The following is a 24,855-nucleotide window of genomic DNA, read 5'->3' as shown; positions in this document are numbered from 1 at the left end:
TAGATGAAACGTTACTTTGTGAGAGCCCTGCACATGTCCACATAACTTTTCACTCCAAATACAGGAACTTCATTGAGTAAATGTAAGTAACAGGGCTTTTATTTATTGTAGGGTTCAAGTGGCAGGTTAAGTCGGGTTTTCCTCAGACTTTTTCCTCATCTATGCAGTAAATTAATAAGAGACCACAGCTAAACCTTATCTTGCTAATCTAAAATCACCTGTGTTTAACATTTATAAATGTAAAGGACAACTATGCCCAATCTGTACCTTGAAGACATTAATTATGTATCACATGGAAAGAAGAAGAAGAAAAAAAAAACATTTTGACTGAGGAGCTTTGATTGAACCTATGAGCATTAGAAAAAGTCCTGTGATGTAAAGTCTGCCTGTCAGTCAGTCAGTCTATATCCGTCCAGAGATAACCTGTGCCCATCACCTCAGTATTGATTGGACATATACACACGCAGATTCACACAGCGCATCTCCATAACTCATGTATTGATTAAGCTTCACAGAGGCAAAGAGCCCAGACATCAATTTGATTAATACTGTACATACTCCGGCTCCCTCAGGCCTGATGTATTGAGATATTTAAATAAGCTGCTCTATGGTCTACTGGAGGACAGAATGTCTTCAGAAAAGAGCTGTGTAAAGGTTTACATTATCCTTGTTACTACAGACTGTAATGACGCCGTTTGCAATGCACTAGAGAGGTGGTGACATTTATCACAGTTAACAATCAGCATAGAGGTTGATTATAATGTATGTTTCATTTCAATTTAATGTAATGATATTACAAGGTACACATACATAGATTCTTTGGGGAAAAACTAGAGCACAGAACAGTAAAGCTATATAAGTGTTCTATTTTCTCCATCCATCCATTTTCTTCCGCTTATCCGGGGCCGGGTCGCGGGGGCAGCAGTCTAAGCAGGGACTCCCAGACTTCCTTCACCCCAGACATGTCCTCCAGCTCCTCCAGGGGGACCTCAAGGTGTTCCCAGGCCAACCGAGAGATATAGACAGGGACGAGAGACGGGGCTCAGCCGGGTTTAGCCCGAAGGAGTGACGTCCTCACGTGGGCCCACCACCCACGGGAGGATCCATATGGGGCCGGTGCAGAGAGATCTGGGTGGCAGTCGACGGCTGGGGCCTCGGCGACTACATCTCCGGACATGGAGACTAGCTCTGGGGACATGAAATGTCACCTCGCTGGGGGGGAAGGAGCCTGAGCTTGTGCGGGAGGTTGAGCGTTACCGACTAGATATAGTCGGCCTCACCTCCACGCACAGTTTGGGCTCTGGAACCCAACTCCTTGAGAGGGGCTGGCCTCTCCATTTCTCTGGCGTTGGCCGCGGGGAGCAACGGCGGGCTGGTGTGGGCCTGCTCATTGCCCCACAGCTCAGCTGCCGTGTGTTGGAGTTCACCCCAGTGAACGAGAGGGTCGCGTCCCTGCGCCTTCGGGTTCGGGGACAGGTCTCTCACTGTGATGTCAGCCTATGGGCCGAACAGCAGTGCAGAGTACCCGGCCTTCTTGGAGTCCTTGGGAGGGATACTAGACAGTGCACCAACCGGGGACTCGGTTGTTCTACTGGGGGACTTCAAAGCCCATGTGGGCAACGACAGTGACACTTGGAAAGGGGTGATTGGGAGGAATGGCCTCCCTGATCTGAACCCGAGCGGTGTTCTGTTACTGGACTTCTGTGCTAGACACAGTTTGTCCTTAACAAACACCATGTTCGAGCACAAGGGTGTCCATCAGTGCACATGGCACCTGGACACCCTAGGCCGGAGGTCGATAGATCGACTTTGTAGTCATGTCATCTGACCTCCGGCGTGCAGTGAGGGTCTGTTGGGAACGTCTGGCGGAGCCCTCTGTCAGAGGGCCTTCAACTCACACCTCCGGGAGGACTTCTCCCAGATTCCGGGGGAGGCTGGAGATATGGAGTCCGAGTGGGCTTCATTCTTGGCCTCTATTGTTGATGCGGCCGCTCGTAGCTGTGGACGTAAAGTCTGTGGTGGCTGTTGCGGTGGCAATCCCCAAACCCGGTGGTGGACACCGGAAGTAAGGGATGCTGTCAAGCTGAAGAAGGAGTCCTATCGGTCCTTGTTGGCTCGTGGGACTCCTGAGGCAGCTGATGGGTACTGGCAGGCCAAGCGCACTGCAGCCCATGTGGTCGCAGAGGCAAAAACTCATCCGGCGCCTCAGGAGGGGGAAGCAGTTCTTCACCAACACTATTTACAGCGCGGGGGGAGAGCTCTTGACCTCGACTGGGAACGTTGTCACGCAGTGGAAGGAATACTCCTCAATCTCCTCAATCCCACCGTCACGTCTTCCGAGGAGAAAGCCGAGACTGGGGACTCGGAGGCGGACTCATCCATCATCCTGGCTGAAGTCACTGAGGTGGTTGGCAAGCTCCTTGGTGGCAAGGCTCCGGGGGTTGATGAGATCCGTCATGAGTATCTTAAGTCTCTGGATGTTGTGGGGCTGTCTTGGCTGACATGCCTCTTCAACATCGCGTGGCGGTTGGGGACAGTACCTCTGGACTGGCAAACCGGGGTGGTGGTCCCTCTGTATAAGAAGGGGGACCGGAGGGTGTGTTCTATTTTCTGTATGTAATATACATTTTACCAGTTTACCCATTTTACCCAATAATCCAAAGTGTCTTTGGAAAGTCACTACCAGCATAACAGGCATAGAGTTGTTCAGGATGGCGACAAGTACATCTGTGAAAGTCAGCCCCAGGGCAGATGTGGCTCTAGAGAATCTTACCCCAACAAAGTGTGACTGAGGAGTGAATAAATTTTTAAAAAGCTTACAAAGTTCTTATTTTATTGTAATCTGGCAAATATAAAAGAAACAAGATATTATGAATGAATGCAATTCAATGAACTCCTGAGAATACAGGGTCAAGTTGAATGGGAAACAAAACACTGTCATTATTTCAAACTTGTTAAAATAGCTGGAAAGGAAAAGTATGTTGAAATAGCCACAATTACTGACTAATGTTAGGTTTGTGAAACTTCAGTAAAAAGAGTCGAAAGAATAATTACTGTTAACAGCAGCACGAACACCTACCACAGATGTTTGGAGGAATTTGAATGGACACAAAGAAATCCTCAGTATTTTTCTATACATCTTGTGCACTCCTATTTCCTATTTTTAGTCTCATGATTTATATGTAGCCTGTTATACAATTTATGCTAAATTCTTGTTACTGTTAGCGAAGGTATTTAAAATGAGCATCAAATCCTAATTGATTTTTAATGAACTCTACTAGATATTTTGAGCTGTAGTGACTAATAGCAAGGCATTTACAGTGGCTGTGGTCTGTGCGAGTGGCTCCAATTAGCTGTGGAAACTCAGACATGCTCCGAGTGCTTACACAGTCACGCAAAACAAACCGCTTTGGTTTTGTGCACAAACAAATTGGACAAATACCTCCATGCTGCCCCTAAAGCCACACTATAATTGTTCTACACATGGAGCTGTTGACCCAAAATCAACAGACCAGTGTAGGACAATTGGTGGCAGGCATATTTCTGTCAGGATATCTTGCTCCTCCCTTTGTTGGACTTCACTTACACAGTAAAATTATTTGAATCTTCTCACTTTTATGTTACTGTATAACTAATGATTCACACTTCTTCTTGTTTAAGCACACATGGAAAGTATTCTCAGTGCATACATTTGTGTTCTGTGAAAGTTGATTTGGTATTAAACTTTAAACTGCTATTAAATCAATCATTGCAGGAACAAAGATGTGATTATTGCTTAGACCCCAGCTAAGGGGAAATGTAACCTATCTAATCTTACTTATATTCACTGGCTATTTCTTTGCAAATCATGTTCTAAAGCGAAATGTATATATACAGTAGCTTTATTTTATGATTAAGGTGTGAATTCCAAAATTATGAAATCTGATTTGGTTTAACTGTTAAAGTAAAACATGGAGTTGTTGTACAGTATTGTATTGGTTTTGGAACACAAACAGAAAGATAAGGTGACTTGTTCATTGTGATACTGTATACCATTATAGTTCTGTATACCTCATTGTTCATTGTAGTATTGTATACCTCTGATGTCTGATGTCTGCAGCCTCCATGTCCCTGGCTCTTTTAAACTTTAGTGCCTGAGGAGGTGTGTGTACTTGAGTTTGCTCCTCTGTGGATCTTTACAAATCAAACCCTGCGGCTACACTCTGTATTCCTGGTGCTTTCTATAAATACTCACAGTCATGACTTACTTACAATATCTGTGATCTTTTTTCTACTACAGGTTTCACATGTCACCTACAAACATTTTCTCAAGTGTTTCCCTCTGTGAATACAAAATGGGCAATCAGACACTCCAGCCATTTATTTAAAGTGGGGCTGTATAACTTTTTTGGTGAAGCTAAATGTCTCAGTGGAGATGTTATTTCTTTGCCTGAGATGTTTGCTTCTTGCAAAGGGAGATGACCTTTTAAGTACTAAGTCAGAATAACATTGACCACCTCTGAGCTATATTGGCTTTCTGCAGAATTGACCCACACAGTCCAGTTGGTTCCGTTGTGAACCACTTCTGATGGGTAATATCCACTGCATGCAGGAAGCCTCCTACACAGTGTGCAGTTTTATTTAGCCCTATAATAATAATAATAATAATGTGGCTTCTGTCCAACCCACTCATATCTGCTCAAACAAGAAAAAAATGTTGTATAGCGATAGCTGGCTAGATAATATTACAGTTGGTGTTTTGGAGATAAGCACATTTTAAATATAGAGTATATCATCTGCAGTTTAAACTTCTAAAACCACACTTGAATCTCATCAAGACATTTATGGGCACATTTTAGCACATTAAAAGTATTTTCTTAAGAGATTTAAAACAAGAGAAAATGCACCACCTACAAGCAGGTCCTACATTGAAGACATAGTCATATTAACATTACCTGTCAGTCCTAATGTTATACCTTAAATGTTGGTCTCATATTAATGTGAATTTCTGACCTGTTGTGTTTTGTCTCTTTCAGGATCCCTCATTCTCGCTGCTGCTCCATGACAAACTGCAGGTGCCCAACAGTTCTCGGCGGGCGTGGAACGAGCGAGATAGCCGTTGTGATGTGTGTGCGACTCACCTGACCCAGCTTAAACAGGAAGCAGTGCGTCTTGTCCTTTCCCTCGACCAGTGGGATCTGTCACCCACCTCGTCACCTCCGGCTCTCACTGGACGATCTTCAGGAGGACCGGCTTTTTTCCCATCTTCTGTTTCATCTGTTGCTGGATCTTCGTATGCTTCTTCTCAGTCCCCCTCCCCAAGTCCTAATCATACACCAACACCAAGCCCCATTCATGGGCGTTCCTGCAGTCCTCCTGTGGGACTGAACTCTCCAGGTCCAGGGACCAGGCTTGGGTCAAAGCCAAGTTCACTCGGCCTCAGTGGAGGAGAGAGAAGGAGTGCTTCACCCAGTTTAGGGAAGGCAGCCAGCCTCCAGCAGCAGCAGACTGGAGTAAATAGCTCTGGATCCAACAGTGGTAATAGCAGTAATAATGGAAGTAATGCAGTTCCACAGGCCCACCAGCTTCTGAACCGAAGTAATGGAGGAGTCACACTCTACCCATATCAGGTGAGCCACATACACATCCACTGTAAACACTAAATTAGTATTTCTCACATTTTCTAATTATAAGGTCATTATAAATCCACTTCCCACTGACCCACAACAAATGATTAGTTCTTATAAATGTACTATGTATTTTAAGTCATATATAAGAGTGTTGGTGATTTACAGCAAAATATTTAAGTAAACCTAATGTAATATTTTTTATTCACATAGAAAGGACATTGGAGATAGAAGTATTCTGTCAAAATAGCAGCAACAATGCAGCAACAGTGTGTCATTTGGATGGAATATGATGTAACCCTCATTGGGAGTCTGCTCTAACTGTAAATCCAGTGACACTGACTGAACCTATTTAGTGTTCATCATTAGAGCTCTTAAAAATATGAAAAATTCTCAAATTCATCATGTATCTGACTTTAGCAAAGCTCAAATAATATTGCAGCAAGAAGGAGTCGCTTCAGTTGCTAACTTGTTACAGTAGAGACAATGGGAGCAGTATAAAACCGGAGGATAGAGGGTGGTGAAGTGCCTGGGGTGATGGTGGTCCGGAGGCGAGTGAGGGACCTGAAGGCTGTGTGTGCGTATCAGTACCTCTCTGTACACACATGCTCTATACATGTAATAATTCATACAGTAATAATTAGGACTCCTGGGATACTATGTCACATAGCCCCAGTACTCCCTCAGTCCTGTACTCCCCTGCTCCTCCTGTACTTATGCTTTATTTCTATGTGTCTTATGAGGCAGATTTTTCACTATAGCCTCCCCCATTACGGAGGAGAAATGACTTGTTCCTATTCCTGCAGATATCAGCATCAAATCATGGTCTGATATGGATTTTATAAGACAATATGATATGCTGTACTCAATAACCGATGTGCCGATACCGATATTAAGATCCATAGCACAGCACACAAACTGATGTTAAGTTATAGTAAAATAATGAATTGACTATCCCTTGATGTAAAAATATCTGAGCAAATTATTTTCACTGATACCGATATCAGAACCAATCAGTGATGAGAAGAATACATTATGACACATGGGCCAATCAGAGTACTGTATTCTGTGTACTTCTGAATACTTACACCGAGTGGCATTTAAATTATAGTGTGAAAACATAATATAGTTTTAAAAATAGCTTTCGCTGCTTGTTATGAATTTCTTGTCACTCATTGGAGAAGGAAAAATGACTGAATGCACTCACCACAAGAGTAGTGTTTTCTGTTTTTTTGTTGTTGTTTTTTTCCCCCATTAATGAGAGATCAAGTACTGCCATGGGTTCTTTATATTTTAGAAAAGTAACTGTATTCTGAATTCCACCAAATGAAACAGTAACTGTACCAGAATAGACTTATTTAGGTACATGTATTCAGTTACTTCCCAACAGAAACCAATATACTGCCCATCTACAAATCATCATTCAAATCATTATTGTATACTCTCTATTTAATTGAAGCATGTAATAGCAGTCAGATCGTGTAGACATATGATCATGGCTTGTATTTTCTTCCAAAAAATACACGCTTGGTTGAATTCTGATAAACACTAAACAATAACAGTTATTGTTAAGAAAAGAAACTGTTGAGGATTTTCCTTGGGAAATTATGTTTTAGTAGCATGTTTTGCAGCTGCTCTTTGACGGAAGAAAACTCTGCTTTGTCATTTTAAACTAGTCTTTTGTCAAATCATTTTTTCAATATTTTGTATTCTGTAAAAGGGGTGTTTCTGCTGTTGACTTTGACAGTAGTGATTTTTCAGCAACAATAGAGAAACATAGCACCATAATAAATCACTTTCATATAGACTCTCTCATGGGGCACCAGATAGGAGCAGAGTGTTGCTAAAAATAGATTTTGAAACAGAAAATTAAGACTTATGTAGGTCAAATGTATATAGCCAATAAAGGAAAATTAATTTGTACCATTTTCAATATTTAATAATAGTAATTTGGTTGACTTTTAGATGTTCTTGTAAAACATACTTCCACAATGACACATGTAGGACGATGCCGACATGACATGACCTGGGTCAATGGGTTTATGACACTTTCAAAAACACTGGTGTCCTTGGATGTTTTAATTATGTGTTAATTTTAATAGCCATCTTAAGATGACAACAAATCACACCAAATGAGATAATAATTAAAACCTGACCTTTATACAGCATAACATAATGATGCTAGATAAAAAAGATACAGATTAAAAGGCAATGACAAGGGAGACAGAAGGGCTCCATTGTGTAAAGTTATAGCTCACATTAAATTTTTTGCTCGGTCAGCTGCTCAGCAGGTGACACTATCCATGTTTTATATTTACTACAAATTCACCCATTCTCCCCTCGAAAGTATTAAAAAAAAAAAAAAAAACAGGATTTAAGAATAGCACTGGAGAGGTTGCAGAGGAGAGAGATATTGAATTGAAATCATGTTACAAGAATCTTTAAACATTGAGCGCCTATAGCTTCCAATAAGTATAAAGTGTCCCACTATTCTTTCTCCATCTCTTTGGTGTAATGGTGGTATTGGATACTTGTTTGTACAAAGTATAGTGCTTTCATGATAAATGCCCTCTCTCCTTCTGTGTGTCTCTGCCTGGTCCCATTGTGCTGGAGTAAGCAGTTAGATTGTTTTACAGATTGGATCTCCACTATTCTCATGATAACACACACAGACCACACACACAGAATGAGAGAGAGAAAGAGGGACATGCATGTTAGGTATCTCCACCTTGGTCTAGTACAGCTTTGTTTTATGCATAGGTTCAATTGAAATTATTCATGGATGTAAGTGAGACGAAAAGGGAGGATGTCATTAGATGGTGTTTGTTGAAATGAAGATGAATATGTTAGCATTTACCTTTTTGGAGGAGCTCTGGAAATAGGTGTTCTGTTTGTGAAATTGTGAATCCATGTATCTTGTGTGAAAGTTCAGTTCTGTGTGTTTCTGGGGAAATCTGAAATTGAATTCATCACAGTCAGACAGCAGCAGCCCTAGTCTTCAGACTACAGTACGTGTCCCACATGAGAACTAATGCTGTGCTTTCACTTTCTCCTCCTCTTCTCTCTACGCCACATTTGTCTTGCTATTACCTAAGCCATTGTCTGTCCTGCTGCTATGACCTAATCTCCCCACCGGGAGCATTAAAGTTTCATCTAATGATATTTCACATAATTTATGGAGATATCTGGAGATAGTATAGTGCAAATTGTAGATAGCATAGTGAGTGGGATGCATTAGATTCACAACAGTGGGTCTCTTGTTTCGAGACTGCACAGTGTAGATAGGCGATCTAATCATTGGCCACCTGGTTTATTTCCAAGACAGAGTAGCAAATGTTGGAATATTGTAAACACATAACAATGTTTGTGCAATGCCATGTATAAAAAGGTTTAGTTCATCAAAATTTGACACATTCCACTTTACTTTTAGAATTGCTTTATATTGAAAATGCAAAATTTCCTCTACTGTTTAGTTATTAGTTTGCCAAATAACCCACAGTGGAATTGTTTTTGTTTACATAGCTTTGAGAACAAATATTTAACAATTGTTCAGGTGTTTAGGCACTACACTGGTGCACTCCATTGAATAAGAATGGATGTAAATGCAGAGGGAATATGGCCCATAAACCATATAGAGGCATCTCATTTCCAGTGGGTAATCTATCAAGGCACCGAGTGCGTGCCCTGGACCCCCGGAGCCCCCAGCTGTAAATATGCGCTCAACAAAGTGATTTACACACCCTCACGTACAGGTGCAGAGGGGTCGCCCCGCATGCACACGGACGCACACACGGACACAACAGACATATGCAGGGACATGTACAGACTCACATCAGAGCTTTATAGCAGCACTGGGCTGTGATTTAGGAGCTGCAGTGTCTGGCCTCTGGCAGCCTATAAAGAACTATAATCAATAATCCATATCCAGTTTTGGAGTGCCTCAGATACAGACACATATAAGACCTTTACTATGCACTATACATCTAGACATATTAACCCTCTGACTTTTATCTTAGTACGTGCATCTCAGATAGTGAAATTGAAAATAAGGGTAACTTCATTCTATACTGTACTGGAAGTATATATTACATACAATAGCCAAAGATTCTTAAGGGGTTAATATAGTGCCAGTATGCCTTTTGTGTTGGTCCCATGCCAGGACAAATGCAAACAGTTGCTTTAAAATCTATGCCAAATAATATGCAAATCAATTTGTGCTCAAATCCAAATTTGATGTGGGACACTCGAATGAGGACATTGAATTCCAACGAGGTCCATATTTATTCACTGCTATTTTGACCTTGTCGTTTGCCGTCCATAATACAATCACATGACATGTAAATAGTTTTCAATAAGATGGGAGATAACTGAGATAAATATAAATCAGTTTAATAGAATTCTAAATGGGATGACTGAATGAAGACAGTAGATTGCTAGAACTATGTCAAGATTATTTGGTTAATCGATAATCATGATCCAGGTCACATCTATACATGACCTATACTCTAAAAAGTAAACCTAAATGTTTTTAATCTATTTGTGTCACATTAACTTGATCATAAAGGTGGTCACATTGTGGTCATCTATGAGACATTGTGAATGAAAGTGAATCACTGTTGTTTAGTTATGGTATCAATAATTGTGTATGCTTGTGATGTTTCTTCTACACTTAAAGTTGATATTGTGACATTTCTGTAGCTGAAACCTACACATACAGAATTCCTCTGCTGGTGTTGTATAGCTGTAAAACTCCTGTGCTATAATATTCCATCTCTCTCTCTCAGATTTCCCAGGTGCTTTCCGAGGCCTCCAGAGAAGACGGGTGTGAAAGCCGCTCCAACACCAGCTCTCCTTCTCACACCAGCTCCTCTCCGCACACAAACTCCCCCTCCCACACCTCCACCTCCTCCACCACCTCTGCAGCTGCCTCTTTTTTTGCCAGGTACAGATCACATGCTTGCATTAATATTGGACACACTTTACTTAGTTTGTGCTTATTCTTCTTATGTATTGACTCAATCTTCATTGCAGCATTCGCAAAAATGTGGCTCTAAATTGAATGAGAGCTATGAGGTGTTTTCTGAATGGATGTTTCTATACACACTGGTCCCTTTCAAATGTGCACTATGTATTGTCTAGTGGAGGGTCTGTTACATGTGTTCTCCCTGTATATGTTATTGCTTTGCTTGGATGTTCCCAAGTATACCATTAAGCTCATCTATCTTTCATTTTATTCACTTTAAGGTGTTACAAAAAGGTGCTACAAAAATACCTGTGAGCCATTTCATCTCTCCACAAATCTGATCTGTAACTCAACTTGGTGGCATCATCTGCTTGTCACCATGACAATAGGCAGGTTTAATGCACCTTTAATTATAGTTTCTTCCACCACAGCATAGCCCATTTACCCTCTAGAGTGCAGTAATTGCCTGATGTAACCCCCTTCTCCACTTATCCTGGCCTGGGACTCACAAACGATGACCTGGATTGTCATTCTTTCTATTAAGTATTATTTTATATTTTCAAACATTTTATTTTGGATGCCCTTTCTGTCTGTCTTTCTGTATTTAGCTAGGCTTGGGATTGACAGGCACCATGAGCCCATGAAATAAGAAAGCTATTACTTTGCAATCATATTCAGAAATGTTTGCTTCTTCAATATCCCTAGTTAAATTATGTCTGCTGTTTTATCTGCTCATATTCTTGTGTGTTTACTAAATCAATCTTGACTCCATACAGTGATGAGCTTTGCAATCAGAACCCGCGAAACATGACAGACAGAAAATAAATACCACTCACCTAATATGGATGAATAATTGATGAATAAACATAGCAGGCTTAAAATGAAGGTGTAAATTATTTATGGCTAACACAAGACTATCAGGATGTCACACTGTCTGACGTATTGCCCAGCCGTCCAATATAATGACATGGTTTAAGTCATGATACCTCCCTCTTCTCTTCTCTGTTCCTTTCTCTATAATTCCCCCACCTCTGCATTCTCCCACCTTGGGCGTTGAAAGATAATGCTATATATGTCCTTTAGAATGACACTCCCTGGTGCGCTTGCTGCCATATATCTGTCAAAGTTCCCTGCTCAAGATGTAACTCTTAAATTTAGGAATGCACCAGCCCTACTTTTCCTGACCCTTAACTGTCAAGTAAAAACGCCATTTTGAAGTCTGGTTCTAAATAAACACATGTGTCTTTTGGTCTATTATGAGCATTAACTCTGTAAGTGTAAAAATGTGTTTGTTTAATGGTGCAGGTGTCACTGGATAGAGAAAGGCTGTGTGCATCCACTAACCAGCTGTCACTCACAGGCTCTCATTATAGAAAATATGTTGAAACCTTCCACTTTAATTGGCAAAAAGGGGCTCGAAAAGTGTGACATGTTAGCCCAGGATAGTGGATTGTCCACTGTGTGCATGGAAATGGGAATGTGTGTTTGGGATCAATGGATGTAGTCGAGCATCGCCAGAAAATCCCGTGACTGTTTTGGCCTAAGCGTGGAGCGCATACAAATACTCTCATTATAATGTCTCACTCTACAGTTTAAAATTCCTTTGTCCAAGATGTCTGCCTTCACCTGATCTCAACTTCTCACCTCCATCTCATTCTACTCACTGTGCCACGGCTGCCCTTATAACTTCTACTTTTTAACGATCATCTGAATGCCTGACCTTTGCTTTACATAGTTAATGTGCAATTTCTTTCAATACTTGCAATCTGTCTTTGAATAATGTCATTTCCACACTTTATCTCCATCTCCAGCTCTTTACAGAAAATAATATGCAGTAGTGCAGAGACTAAAAACAGCATTTACTTAATTTAAACAAAAACAAAATAAGATAAAACTGATCCAAATTTGTTATTGTGTATATGTGTTAGCTGTTATTTATCCCTCAAGCAACTACAGAACAGCTTTGTATGAATAGAAATTCATATACTTTCTGGGCTGAATACAACTGGTAAATAGTCTTATTACATCAGTTTTTATGTCCAAGATATCGCCGTTATCCTCTAAAGTCTTGCTACTCAGGTATTGCTCCTGTAAGCTGTGGCATAGCCTTTGGAGTCAAATCATGATTGATTGATGTGAGGGGGAAAAAAATCAAAAAAATGTTTGCCATATTTCCCAGCATTAAAAGAGCACTGATTTAAATCTATAGATGCAAGTAACAAAATTCATATATTGATACTTATAGCTGCACAGGCTGGCTCCACCTAGTGCCTCTGCTCAATTTCATTTCTCTTCAGCGACTAGGTCAGGGATCCCAATACACTAGACGGTTTGCAAAAACCCCGGAAGTGTGAGTTCAGGCACCAGCCAATCAGCGAAAAGCCATATATTTTGTGTTAACAACGATTCCCGAGACCGAGGATTTAAAGCCAGAACAAAGAGAACGTTTGGTGAATTTTATCAAGGGAAAAGATGTTATTGCCCTTTTTCCTACGGGATTTGGGAAAAGCTTAATATACCAGTTAGCCCTGTTAGCGGCGCATTTCATATGTCATGACCAAATGACCAAATGACATGATTGAATGATTTAAATGTCCTGTTGGTGCATCACTCGCGGTCATACTTGGTCTCATATTTATTTTATTCTATGGTGTTTGTTTATGTGGTGCTTTGTGTTGTGTTGTCCTGTTTTTGATAAAGCATGTTACCCCCTGTCCCAAGATACATTTCTCCCATGGGAGACAATAAAGGATTATCTTATTTTATCTCAAATAGCAGCGATTGGTTAAATTTAAAAAAGTACCTGCCTACCGTCGAGCAAACGAATTCTGACACAGGTCAGATGGTTTCTATGAAGTGAAACTGACTGATGAATCAGGCTAGCACAATTGTACAATAAGGGGGCAAAATCTTAAATTTTAAATATTGCATTTTTCCTGGAAAATCTTGCTACAATTAACTTTACTCCAAAGTACTTCAAATCATAACTTGTGTCAGAGCTCAGCACTATGTTGTATTGTTATAGCTGGCACATTCATATTGTGCCAGATGCCTTCTTACTTAATCTACCAGTTCACCGTGACATTCCGTAATTTCCATACAATTTTACAGTTTCTCCACTGACCTTTTCTTTGCCTGATATCCATATGACTAATTTCTTTCATTAGTACCAATCTGTCTTTTAATATGTCAATTCACTGTACCTCGGCACCTCCCACTGCAGCAGTGGCCCTCTGGGGACTGGCCTACAGGATAGAGACATGCTACACACATTAGGCCTGTGTGTTGGTGCGGCTCACCCTCAGCGGGGGGAAGGGAATTTCTATCAGTGCTGGAATTTTTTCTGCATGCTCCAAAGATTGGATCTTTGGGGATTTGGACTGGTGGTGTGCAGCTGTAGGTAGAGCAGAAAATGAATAGGACTCTTGGGAGATGCTGAATTGGGAAGGCGTTGTTAAGGGAAATAGGGATATCGGATCGGTTATCCACTGAGGAGTCGCTTCTGTTTACCATCAGCGACATGTCTTTACTTTAGGGAGAGGTACTGATAATTAGTGAGCAATGCCTGATTGATAGCTTAAATGAGTAGTTAGTCAAACAAATTAGCATATGCTCTATCTAGCTAATACATTTGTTTTGTCAGTGGCATTTAACTGAAAGCAATTAAAAGGGAACTGTTGGGCCAATATTGGACACTTTGGTACCATAGATTTTACTCTGTGTGGTACAGGTGTAAAAGAAAAGAGTTATTTTTATATAAAATGACATAACATAACATTAAAAGCCTGTAAGTATCTGCTCTTATTAAAAAAAAATAATAATAAATCTCTTGAATCTGGTTATATTACCAAATTTGACATAACTGATCAAATATTTTAAGGTTCAATATTTTGTCATGGATTAAACAAATGCAATTTATATTCTGTTTATAAGTTCATAAGTCTTTCTGTTTCTACCTCTCTCCCTTTCTCTCTCTCTCTCTCTCTCTCTCTCTCTCTCTCTCTCTCTGTGTAACTCTCTAAAAGACATTTGTTTCACATTAGTTACGGATTAGCTACCAGCAAATTAAGGGCTAAATACACAAAATTAGGAGTGAAAGAATGCATTTCTATGAGCTGTTAATTCCTTAAAATACTGTTAATTTTATGCTTTGCACTGTAGTGGTAAATAAAGAGTATCTGGCTTTTGCATGGACCCAAAATGCTATTGTTGTGCCATAGTTGTTGGTCAAAAATAAGACTCATAAATCAATTTCTGAGGTACAAGAATCACAATTAAAACAGGACACGTTCTGATAACAACCCTTGAATGAACCACAGACCACATAAATGCTATTGTGCTTGTTGATCCCTACACACTTACACACAATCTCTGTTTGTCCTTCTATCTCTTCCCACTGACAACTTGTTAAATACAATGTAATTAGCTCCTGGGCCAACAACACAGGGCTGAGACGGGCCCCATAAATCAGCTGTGTGCCTTTTCTTGTGATTCTTTGAACTCCACACATGTGAAAGTGGAGGATGTTGGGTTGGAGGACAGATGCACAACACAGCCTGCTTGTTACTGTGCGTTTTATCTGCGTGTGTGTGTGTGTGTGTGACCTAGTGCTTTTTAACAAGAGGGAGACACATGGATGGGCCTGGGATGGACTGACTGATCGATACCTGCAAGGAAAGCAGAACAGCTTGGGAGATGGATGAGTGGATATGTGGAGGGCATGAAGGACTCTATTGGATAGATGGGAAATAATGAGAGAATAATATATGGGAATAGGTAACACCAAAAGGGCATGTTGTTGTATTAGAAAAGATAAACATTAGCAGTAAAGTGGTCGATGATGATGGTGACTGACACAGACACAGGGCAAAAGGAGAAGATGGGATGACAGAGGAAGGAGAGATTGAGAGGGAGGTGATGAATGGAAAACAAGGGTCCTCCACTTTAGGGTGAGATTGCAATAGATCCACTCATCCCAAATCCCTGGCCACTTGTCATTAAACATCACCAATTACTGAGGCAGAGCGAAAGAGAGAGTGAGTGTGTATGTGTATGTGTATGTGTATGTGGTGTACGCTTCAACAGTGCCATAGATTAAACCAGTCAGCCCGAGGAGCATTAAGAGAAAGGAGGCAGCATTGAGAATAAGGGGCCATTACAACAAATACGGATGAGGTTTTATTGAAGGAGAGTGGGCAGTTGTGGAAAACACTGTGATAGAATGGTGCAATTATGTCAAGATTTTTAGTGTGAGAAAAAGAGGGTTTCTTCAATGGTGCTTCTGTTTTTTTTACCAAAGCATAGGTCAATATGGGTTTCAGTCACATGACATTAAGGATAATGGACGCCATTTTGAGGACTTTGCACCTTTCAAATGATCTAATATTTTGTTTTGAATTGTCTTAGCTTGTCATTACTTGGAATCAATTTGTTGTTAGTCCCAAGTCCTGGTCTGATGAATTTATGTATTTTTTATGGACACCATTTGAGGCATCCTTAATTTTTTATTATGGGGTATGCGTCCAGCAAATCACTGAACTCTGCTTTTATATTTGGAGTTATAGGCTAAAAGGTAGCATTCTCATTATCTAATGGAATATTTCATTTAAATAGCAAACTGTGTAATGGCTTTTTTATCGCATCAGTTGCACAATTTTCAGCTTAGTCCTAGGTACTGTGAGGAAGCAATTAATGTTGTAGTGTAGACCACTCCAGACACTTGCCCCCCGCGGGGACCACAGGAGGAAACCCCAACTCAAATCTCCAGGGAGACCCTCTCTCACACAGCGCAGTGCTTCATCGTTCAACGGGTCACTGACTCCACATCTCTGTCTCCTCTTTCTTCACAACTACCCCAACCCCTCTATACTCCCATTACTGTAACCTGCTGCAGTTAATTGAAAGCCAATGGTGTGAGAATATGCCTCTTTGACAGAGAGACTGTGGGGTTGTGAGGTCTTTCCTCTTTTCTTCTTTCCTCCAAATGTTGTATAAATATATGTGAGAGTGGATGGGGTAGAAGCAGTTTGTTTTATTATACTGTTAGTGAGTCTGCCATGTGGTCCATTATTTTTATTATGCCTGTTTGTGTTTTGCCCCTTTTATATGTGCAATTTCTCTTACCATCTTACATCTTATGGGCCAGATTGTGAGTAAACTGAACTACATTAAATGGTTGGTTTTATGGTTGGTGTTGACAAATAAAATTGTATTGATATGGGTTACATGCCCTGATAACAGAATTGTTAACACATCAGGTTGTAGTTTCAAAGAAGGGACAAACTAATAATGAATGTAACTATGGTGTTGGTGTGTTTATGTAAAAAGGATCTAATAGGATTGTTCCCCAAATAATTGCTGTTTTAGTAATTTGTTAATATTTGTACTACATGCTGCTAAATGAGCCACACCAATCCAGATGTTTCTACATCTGTAAACAGAAGTGTGATTGGAACTCCAATTAGCTCAATAGAATAATCTACAAGAATAATTATTCCTTCATGTGTACTATATATACATTCAGTCCTATGTTTCATTAAAAATGCTCACACAAATCCACAAACAATCACTGACTTCTTGATCTTCTCATTTGGTTTCAGAGCGGCCCAAAAGTTGAACCTCACATCCAAGAAAAAGAAGCAGAAGAGCACGGCTGCATCAGCCCCTGTGACATCAATAGCATCATGTGACCCACACATTTTCCCGACTAATTTTAGCTCAGCCTTACTCATGGCACCTCCGCCTGCCCCACCCTGCCTGCTCCGTGCCGCCAACAAGATCAAAGACACCCCTGGGCTTGGCAAGGTAATTCATGGCTCACTAACCTTCCTATAGGCTTACATGACAAAATGTGCTATTTCAAAATTGTTTCATCATATTGTTGAATGACATCCATAAAGTTTAAAAATAAAACAATGGTAAAGGTCCACTGTGTAGCTTTTCTTATACAGTGTAGGCCACCTGCTTGTCTTAATGAAGATGTTATTGCTTTATATGTCCATGGAGACAGGTGACATCATCAGGCCAAGTTACAGGTCAGATCAGTAGCAAGCCACAGTAAAAGTGCATATTTTTCAAGGTTTTTCTTACACCTGCAAATAAATACAAGGTAAGTTTAATGCTATAAGGAACATTGCAGGCAAATTGCTAATCTTCCTGGACTCAAGCAGGTGCAGGTGCTGGACCCTCTACCAGAAAAGTTATAGGCACCTTTGATGTAGTGCAAGTTGCTGCTGTTGTAAATAATGAGTGCATTTTCAAACAAATCTACAGCCTTCCTACTCAAAATATTGCCAATAAATAATTTGAAAAATCCATTTTAGTTATTTAGGAATTTTTTGTCTGTGCCGTTTTTTCTTACACAAAGACGTATTGGTTTCTATGCGTGACTGGCTCTGAGTATCTTGAATTATTTGCTTCTGCTGTTTGTATAAATGGTAAATTCAAGAGACAGTTTTGAAAATTGCAACTCATTTTTCTGTTAATGAGCTAGAAATTTCCCTCTGGAGCAGCTGAAGTCTAAAAAGCATTGAACAAAAACAGGATTGGGTAAATATTGGGTTGAGTGATTAGATTAATGCACAGTGTGGACACATCCATGAATGATAGTATTGATCCATAACAGCTCAATGCATCTGTCTGTTAATACATTTAAATTTTCTGCCACTCTCTTGGTTTGTAAGTGTGAGGAGAGGTGAGGCGATCGGTTATCTTAAAGTGACACAGACATAAAGGGGGGCTTCAATACAGTCGGCTGAAATATATTCATCATGACCTTGGCCGATTTATCTGAGTGTGAGAATGCCCCCGACACCTACCTGCCATACCGAAATTTAGCCAAATGGTTGCCAGGGTAACGCGTTTCAGCCTGACAGAAGTCATTTGTCACCGTTGCCAGTGGTTGATGAAATGTGTGGGTATGTGTGTTGGGCACGTGGGGGGGTTCAGGCTCCTCAAGTGTGTGCAATATTGATCGTCCATGTAATGAGTTTTCAGTGCCCCCCTCCTCCGCGCTTTGACTGAGAGCCTCCCCAAGTCTCGCTGTATTTGTCTTGCTGCTGATAGAAAATGCATAAAATATGGAGAATAAACATGGAATACCATCTGTTATTGTGCACTCAACACTGGACTTAACAAGGCAACATTTTTCAAGTAGTTCTGGCAATTATTCGGTGGCATCATTTTCAAAGTAGATTTTGGCCTGCTATTGGACTCAAATCTCTTCTTATCACCCATTCTCAAACCAGTCCTACCAAGCATAAATTAGGACTGGTTTTGTTGATCCGCTCCATTTTATAATAACACCCTGTTCAAATCTTGTACACTTGCAATATCTTTGAAAATGATTTGAATAACATTCATCACCTACTCCTCAAAGTGTCTAGTAAAAATGTTATTTTACCATTTGCATTTTATTACACTCTGCGCACGTCAACAGCACACAGACTCAAATTTGCATACAATAAAACACACAATCCAGTCAGTGGCGCATGTACACAGCCACACAAATGGCTGTGGTGACATTTCTCCAGTAAAAATGTCACCTGCAGTGGGGGTCGGCTCCCCACAGAAATGCCATTTGCACACTCTCCAGCTCCATACTGTAGTGTACCATGCAGACAAATTCAATGGATTATTGCAAAGCGTGACATATGTGAAGTGACAAAGCCCCTGGTCCATCTACAATACATCCTGTAAAGTACACAGGCTTAGCGGTGTTAATATGACACAAAACAGATTGAGATGTCACTTTTTAAAGCCAGGGGAAATCAGCCGGTACAGGTCAAATGGGCTGCTGTTTGTGAGGAGGGACTTTAAAATAAATATAAATCCCTGCAAGGATCAGTCTGCTTGATATGTGTACCTTAGATTGCCCCAAGTTATTCCTGCACTTGTCAGATGTTGACAGGCCCCTTCTGTCTTTAATCACATCAGCCACTGTGGAGCCACCAGCCACTTCACTGATGGCAAGAAGTCAGTGCGTATCAGTCAGGGAAATTAGACTCTGGACATCACTATGTTCCACAGACAATAAACTTTACAAGGTATTTAGTATTAAATGAGTTTAGTTAGTTTATTTAATGAGACAGGGACAGTGCACAATATACCTTAAGCTTTCCAGGAAAGAATCAAGATCCATTGTAGCAGGTTGTAGCACTTCTTTTAGCATAATCAGACAATAATATTTCGAAAATGTATTGAGTTACAGAATACTGAAAACCTGCATTAAAATGTATTGGACCAATCAAAGTACTGTATTCTGAATATTTTTACACCAAGTTATGCACCATATTATTCTCAGTATATGTATTCAGTTATTTCCTAAGACTTAACATAAGTAATATAAAATATAAATTATAATGTATGTAGTTCATTATTTTAGATTTTGTTCATTATAAACTGCAATATTGATCTAAAATGGCTAAATAATAGAACCAGGTCTACTGACAGGTTCAAAACTGCAGAAGCAATGGGTAGAGATTGGGGGTAGGTGAAAACAGACATTTTCTGAGCACTTAAGCCTTCAGAACAATACAAGATTACTCACAGATGTATGTATCAATCAAATACAATTCTGAATAAACTAATGATGAGGAAACAGAATAATAATATGGTTCAAATATCATAAAAATTAAAAGGTTCATGAAAGTCAATGAAATCAATCCAGTGGGACTTGATCAGGGTTGAAAATGGGCCAAGTTGATGATTGGCAAAAACTAAACCCTCTACACCACAGTCACATCCAGAGAATAATACATTTTGTGATCATAAAAATTTAAAAATATGTATAGTAATAACATTTTAAATAAATGAAAAATTTCTCTTTCCACATAAGATTCTTTTCAGAGCTAGTTTTGAGAGCTAGCCTTGACATAACCTCAACAAAAATGAGGTGATTAATTGTGTAAAGACAAATTAACTGATGGAGGTTGTGGTATCTAAAATGTTTCCAATTACAATTAAAGTCATCTTACTGTATAATAATTACTGAACCTTTTTCCTTACCACAGCTCGTATCAAGATCATGGATGTTTCTTATTGTATTGTTCCATTCTTCTTCTCTTTTGTGAATGACAGTAAAGGACTTTGGACTTCTCAGCCTTTTCATCTCCTGCCAAGCATTTTTCACATGCACACCCCGATTGGGACTTGACCTTGGGGAGGAGAATGATACTATGACAGCTAATCAATTTTTAATAGCAACTAGGATGGCTCTGCAGGCCACAAGCTGTTTGTGCCCATGTCATGAGCGGGCTGTGTGTGTCTGTGTCTAGTTTCTAAATGAGTCTGTTATGGGCATGCAGCAGCCTCTCTGTTCCTCCATGGCTTCAGGCTGAAATAGTGTAATGCTGTCAATGTTGCCACGAATGTGGGATACGAGAACAAATGTCATCAAAAAATACAAAACATGTACTCATTCTGCTGTTTACTTCTGTATGCAGAATAGTGTTTGGAAAACAGGCATCAGGCTTGAAATGTCAAGTTGCAGTTTAAACTACATAAACATATAAAATTATTTTTTTTTTAATCCAATGGGTGCTTTTGTGCTAGATTTTCATAGTTGCCTATGTAGCTTGCTGTATTGGTGTAGTTTGGACAAACACTGGAAATTTTGTATTTTAAAGTTTGTTTGCTGCCCACCAAGCCTTTCCAACCCATCGCCATATGGTTTAAGAACCAAGCAAACAAAAATTTTGAAATCTTACTATGGGACAAAAGTAGTTATTTTAACCACTCATTCAAGTAGCTTCTTCACTCATCACTAAAAAAAATGTTTGTCGAGATGACAGATTTCAACCTTTATTTGCTATAGACCCCACCTGAACATTGAGGACTTACAACTATAAAAAACATTAGCATACATGTTGTACAGTTGTGTTATAACAAACAATGATAATGGTATAATAATGATAAATAATGATATGAAATAATGATATATGATCTTAATTCACCATGCAGTTTTGTCCATAAAGTTGCAAATATAACTTTAAGTGTCACTTTTTGTTCCTCACTCATCTACGTATGTGTCACTTTTGAGAAGCTCATAGCACGATACAGTGAACTCAGCTAGAGTGAATAAATCAGATAAAATTAGAATTGATCTGAAGTGTACCTGCTATTCCCATAAGAGATTTGGGTCTAATTCTGTGCACATGTGTTTGCACCAGAGTGTGCCCCACTGCAGTCAGCAGGAGCCAATTAGAGCTCGGCTTGAGCCTTTTATTGATTTTCTGGCCAATAGTAATGAAGCTTTGCAGAGAGGGGCTACAGGGTGATCTTCAGCCATGTTTGTTGGTCTTAAGGTAAATGCTTTTGCACAAATTGGCTAAATCTTCATTGTCCTGTGTGTTTGAGGTTAGGTCAATAAAAACATATAAGATCTCAAAAGTAAAATATAGACTCACTCTTGAAGTTTTTGCTTAAGTTTCTCTATTTTACTCTGCAGTTTGAGCAGCTTACCATCTTTATTCATTGTAGCATGAAGTGTGACTGTGAAGGCTAGCATGTGGTGGTTTGGGCTGAGTTATGGATAAGAGAAAAGGAAAAAGTAGGTCTGCCTGACAAATGGAGTAGCATTACTTGTTTGAATGAATGAGAGCAGATAGAAGAAAAGATTCATTGTACTGTATGCTCAACAAAGAGAGCTTAAGGCCACATTTTTTATACATAAAAATCATCAATAAGTGGCATGTGCATCTTTTGCCAAGCATACATATTAGTTCTGCCAAGATCTAATTTGTTCCATAAGTCAGTGTGGACAGATAAATGGTTTGCTTGAAGGGGCAGAGATGTTTAGGTTAGTGCAGCTTGGTGGGAGTCCAGAGGAAGTCCAAGAGGAGATTTGTAGACCACCTTAATTAAGATGCTGTGGGCAAAAATCCTACAAAGGAGAGAGGGTGGAGAACAGCTGGTGGTTGTTCATGGCCTTTAAGTTTTTGAATATTGTATCCACCATTTGTAGCATCTATTATGATTTGATTATAAATTGTATAGTTCAGTTTGGCAATCTGGTTTCCCCTTGAGGCTAGATCTTTACTGATTTGCCTCTGTGCAATTTGTGAAAGGAAAACCTTGGACACTTATTGATTCCTAGAGGAATGAGGCTAAGGTTAACCTCTTGAAGATATAGCAATGTAACTGTTAGATAGATTACTCATAATTAGGACTGGAGATCTGTACCTACTCAAAGAGACCATTTTGATATGTTGTAAGTGTTCTACAGAAACATATGGTGTTGGTTGATGGTCCAATGATAAAAAGGCCAGATAGTGAGTAGCATTATGTTGAAGTGTTTTTCGATAATGCACATATGAGGACACTTAGCTCTCACGTTTTCAGTGTGAAGAGGAAATGGGTTCTCAGGGGGAGGACTTTATGAGTTACGTCTTGTAAAGTGTGCCACAGTAAAATCCTTCCCCCAGGCTCTTCTGATGTGATGGGCTCTTTATTGAGGTCAGAAAGGGCCATCACCCTGACTCCAAGTGTTTAAGACTCTATCTACCTGTGCATGAGTGAGAGAAAAGGAGGTAGGAGAGGATTGTCTATCTTATGAAGACAAAAGCTTTAAAATTTAATGTTTACGGGTTACGGTGAAAGGTTTTTTTTTAGATGTAATTATAGCTGAGGTATTGCTATATTGCTATGACATGGACAATTGGTATGGTATCCTAGGCAACGCTATAAGTATTACATACTTATGGCGTACAGGTGGCATCTGCTAGTTGGAAACACCTCCAACTTTATAGTGTCCAGTGATGCATTACAGCAATAAAAGTGCATGGGAAAATGCCATGCTATTGCAAAGGGTTTTTTATTAGCTTTCAACATGATCAAAGACGGGTTGCCATGAGGTCACTATGGTCATGAAAAATAAAACACGGATTTAAATGGATTTTCATACTGTTCAGCGTGAAACTAAGACGCACACATGTAAAAGTGAATTTGCATAAATAAACATATCTTAAAGGTCGTATATTACACAAAATTGACTCATGTGAACTTTAAGATGTGTTAGAATGTTGTTACCTCACCAAAAACAGACCTGGAGTTGTGTTTGTTCATTCCCACAGGTTTGAGTAATCCTGGATTAGGCTGTCTGCATACCCAAAACTCAAAATGTTCTGTTCCACCTTGTGATGTCCTGAAGCGGTTGTTTTCAATTTGACAGCTACCTTTTGCCTTTAGTTTAATAGCGATTGGAAATTCCAGTGCTGAAACTATCCAAATGATTCTCGTGAAGATGGATGGAGTTTAAAAGCACATTGGAGCACTTCTACACTACATTACATCACAAGGTGGAAGAGGGTGTTTTCTGTTTAAGAGAAAAACTGCCTAAATATGAGGAAACAGCATTATAACATAGATCAGAATAGTGTTATTTATTTATTTATTTATTTACTGGATCCCCATTATTCTTTACTGAGGTAAAGACTATTCCTGCTGGGGTCCAAGTTGGCATAATTTACAATAAAATGTTCCATTATAATAACAAAAAGTTCACACATAAGTTCATACAGTCCTGTTCCACAGTATACTGCACTATACAACACTACTACAATTATAATATATCCAATAAATTACAATGTGTAACTAGTGACTAAATATAATTATGTACAATTTCCAATATATTTCTTTAACATTTTCTTAAAACTTGATTCATGCTTGTGAACAGGTAAGGTTTGGGGGAGCGTGTTCCAAAGCAATATTGCTCTGTACAGAACAGTTCTTTTCAGAGCATTAGTCCTGGGCAGTGGAAGTATAAAATGTCCATGTGAAGCTTGTCTTGTGATAAAACCATGCCGACCACTAAAGGGCAGTAGTTGTGCAAACAGGCTCAACGGTCTTTGTAAAATACATACATTTTTAAAAAGAAAATAAGGCTAAAGGTAAGTCTGTCCTCAACAGTAAACCAGGATAAACTCTCATGCATGATGCTCACACTTGTCCTAAATGGGCAACGCAGAGCCAGATGAGCCACCCTGTTCTGGATTAGTTGAAGTTTGACAAGATCCTTTTTACAGAACAGTAGTCTAAATATGGAAGGATCAGAGACTGAATAATGATCTTAATATTTGAAAAGGGTAAAAAAATATGCATAGCATCTTATAATTGAGATGGCTGAACTCATCAGCCCATGATAAAGTGGAGTCAATTTTAACATCCAATAATTTGGCCTCTTTCACCTGCTCGATGTCAGCACCTTGCATGGAGAGATTAAGATTGTACACAGATTTTAAAACACTTGTAGACCCCAGAACCATACATTTAGTTTTTAGAACATTAATT

The 24,855-nt window shown here is 39.6% G+C and overlaps 1 protein-coding gene across 1 annotated transcript in view; it reads left to right on the top strand.

Moving 5' to 3' along the window:
- kif26ba (kinesin family member 26Ba) overlaps positions 1 to 24,855 on the top strand; it is a 75,563-nt gene that overhangs the window by 18,270 nt on the left and 32,438 nt on the right. The window contains 3 exon segments of the mRNA XM_020938965.2: positions 5,016 to 5,609; positions 10,400 to 10,548; positions 17,169 to 17,373. Of these exon segments, the coding sequence (XP_020794624.2) occupies positions 5,016 to 5,609; positions 10,400 to 10,548; positions 17,169 to 17,373 (948 nt within the window).

This window comes from Boleophthalmus pectinirostris, unplaced genomic scaffold, assembly GCF_026225935.1.
Source record: "Boleophthalmus pectinirostris isolate CB_2022bp ecotype Guang Dong unplaced genomic scaffold, ASM2622593v1 HiC_scaffold_19, whole genome shotgun sequence".
Classification (NCBI taxonomy): Eukaryota; Metazoa; Chordata; class Actinopteri; order Gobiiformes; family Gobiidae; genus Boleophthalmus; species Boleophthalmus pectinirostris.
The sequence above is the reverse complement of the archived record's forward strand: the minus strand, read 5'-3'. Positions and strand labels throughout refer to the sequence as shown.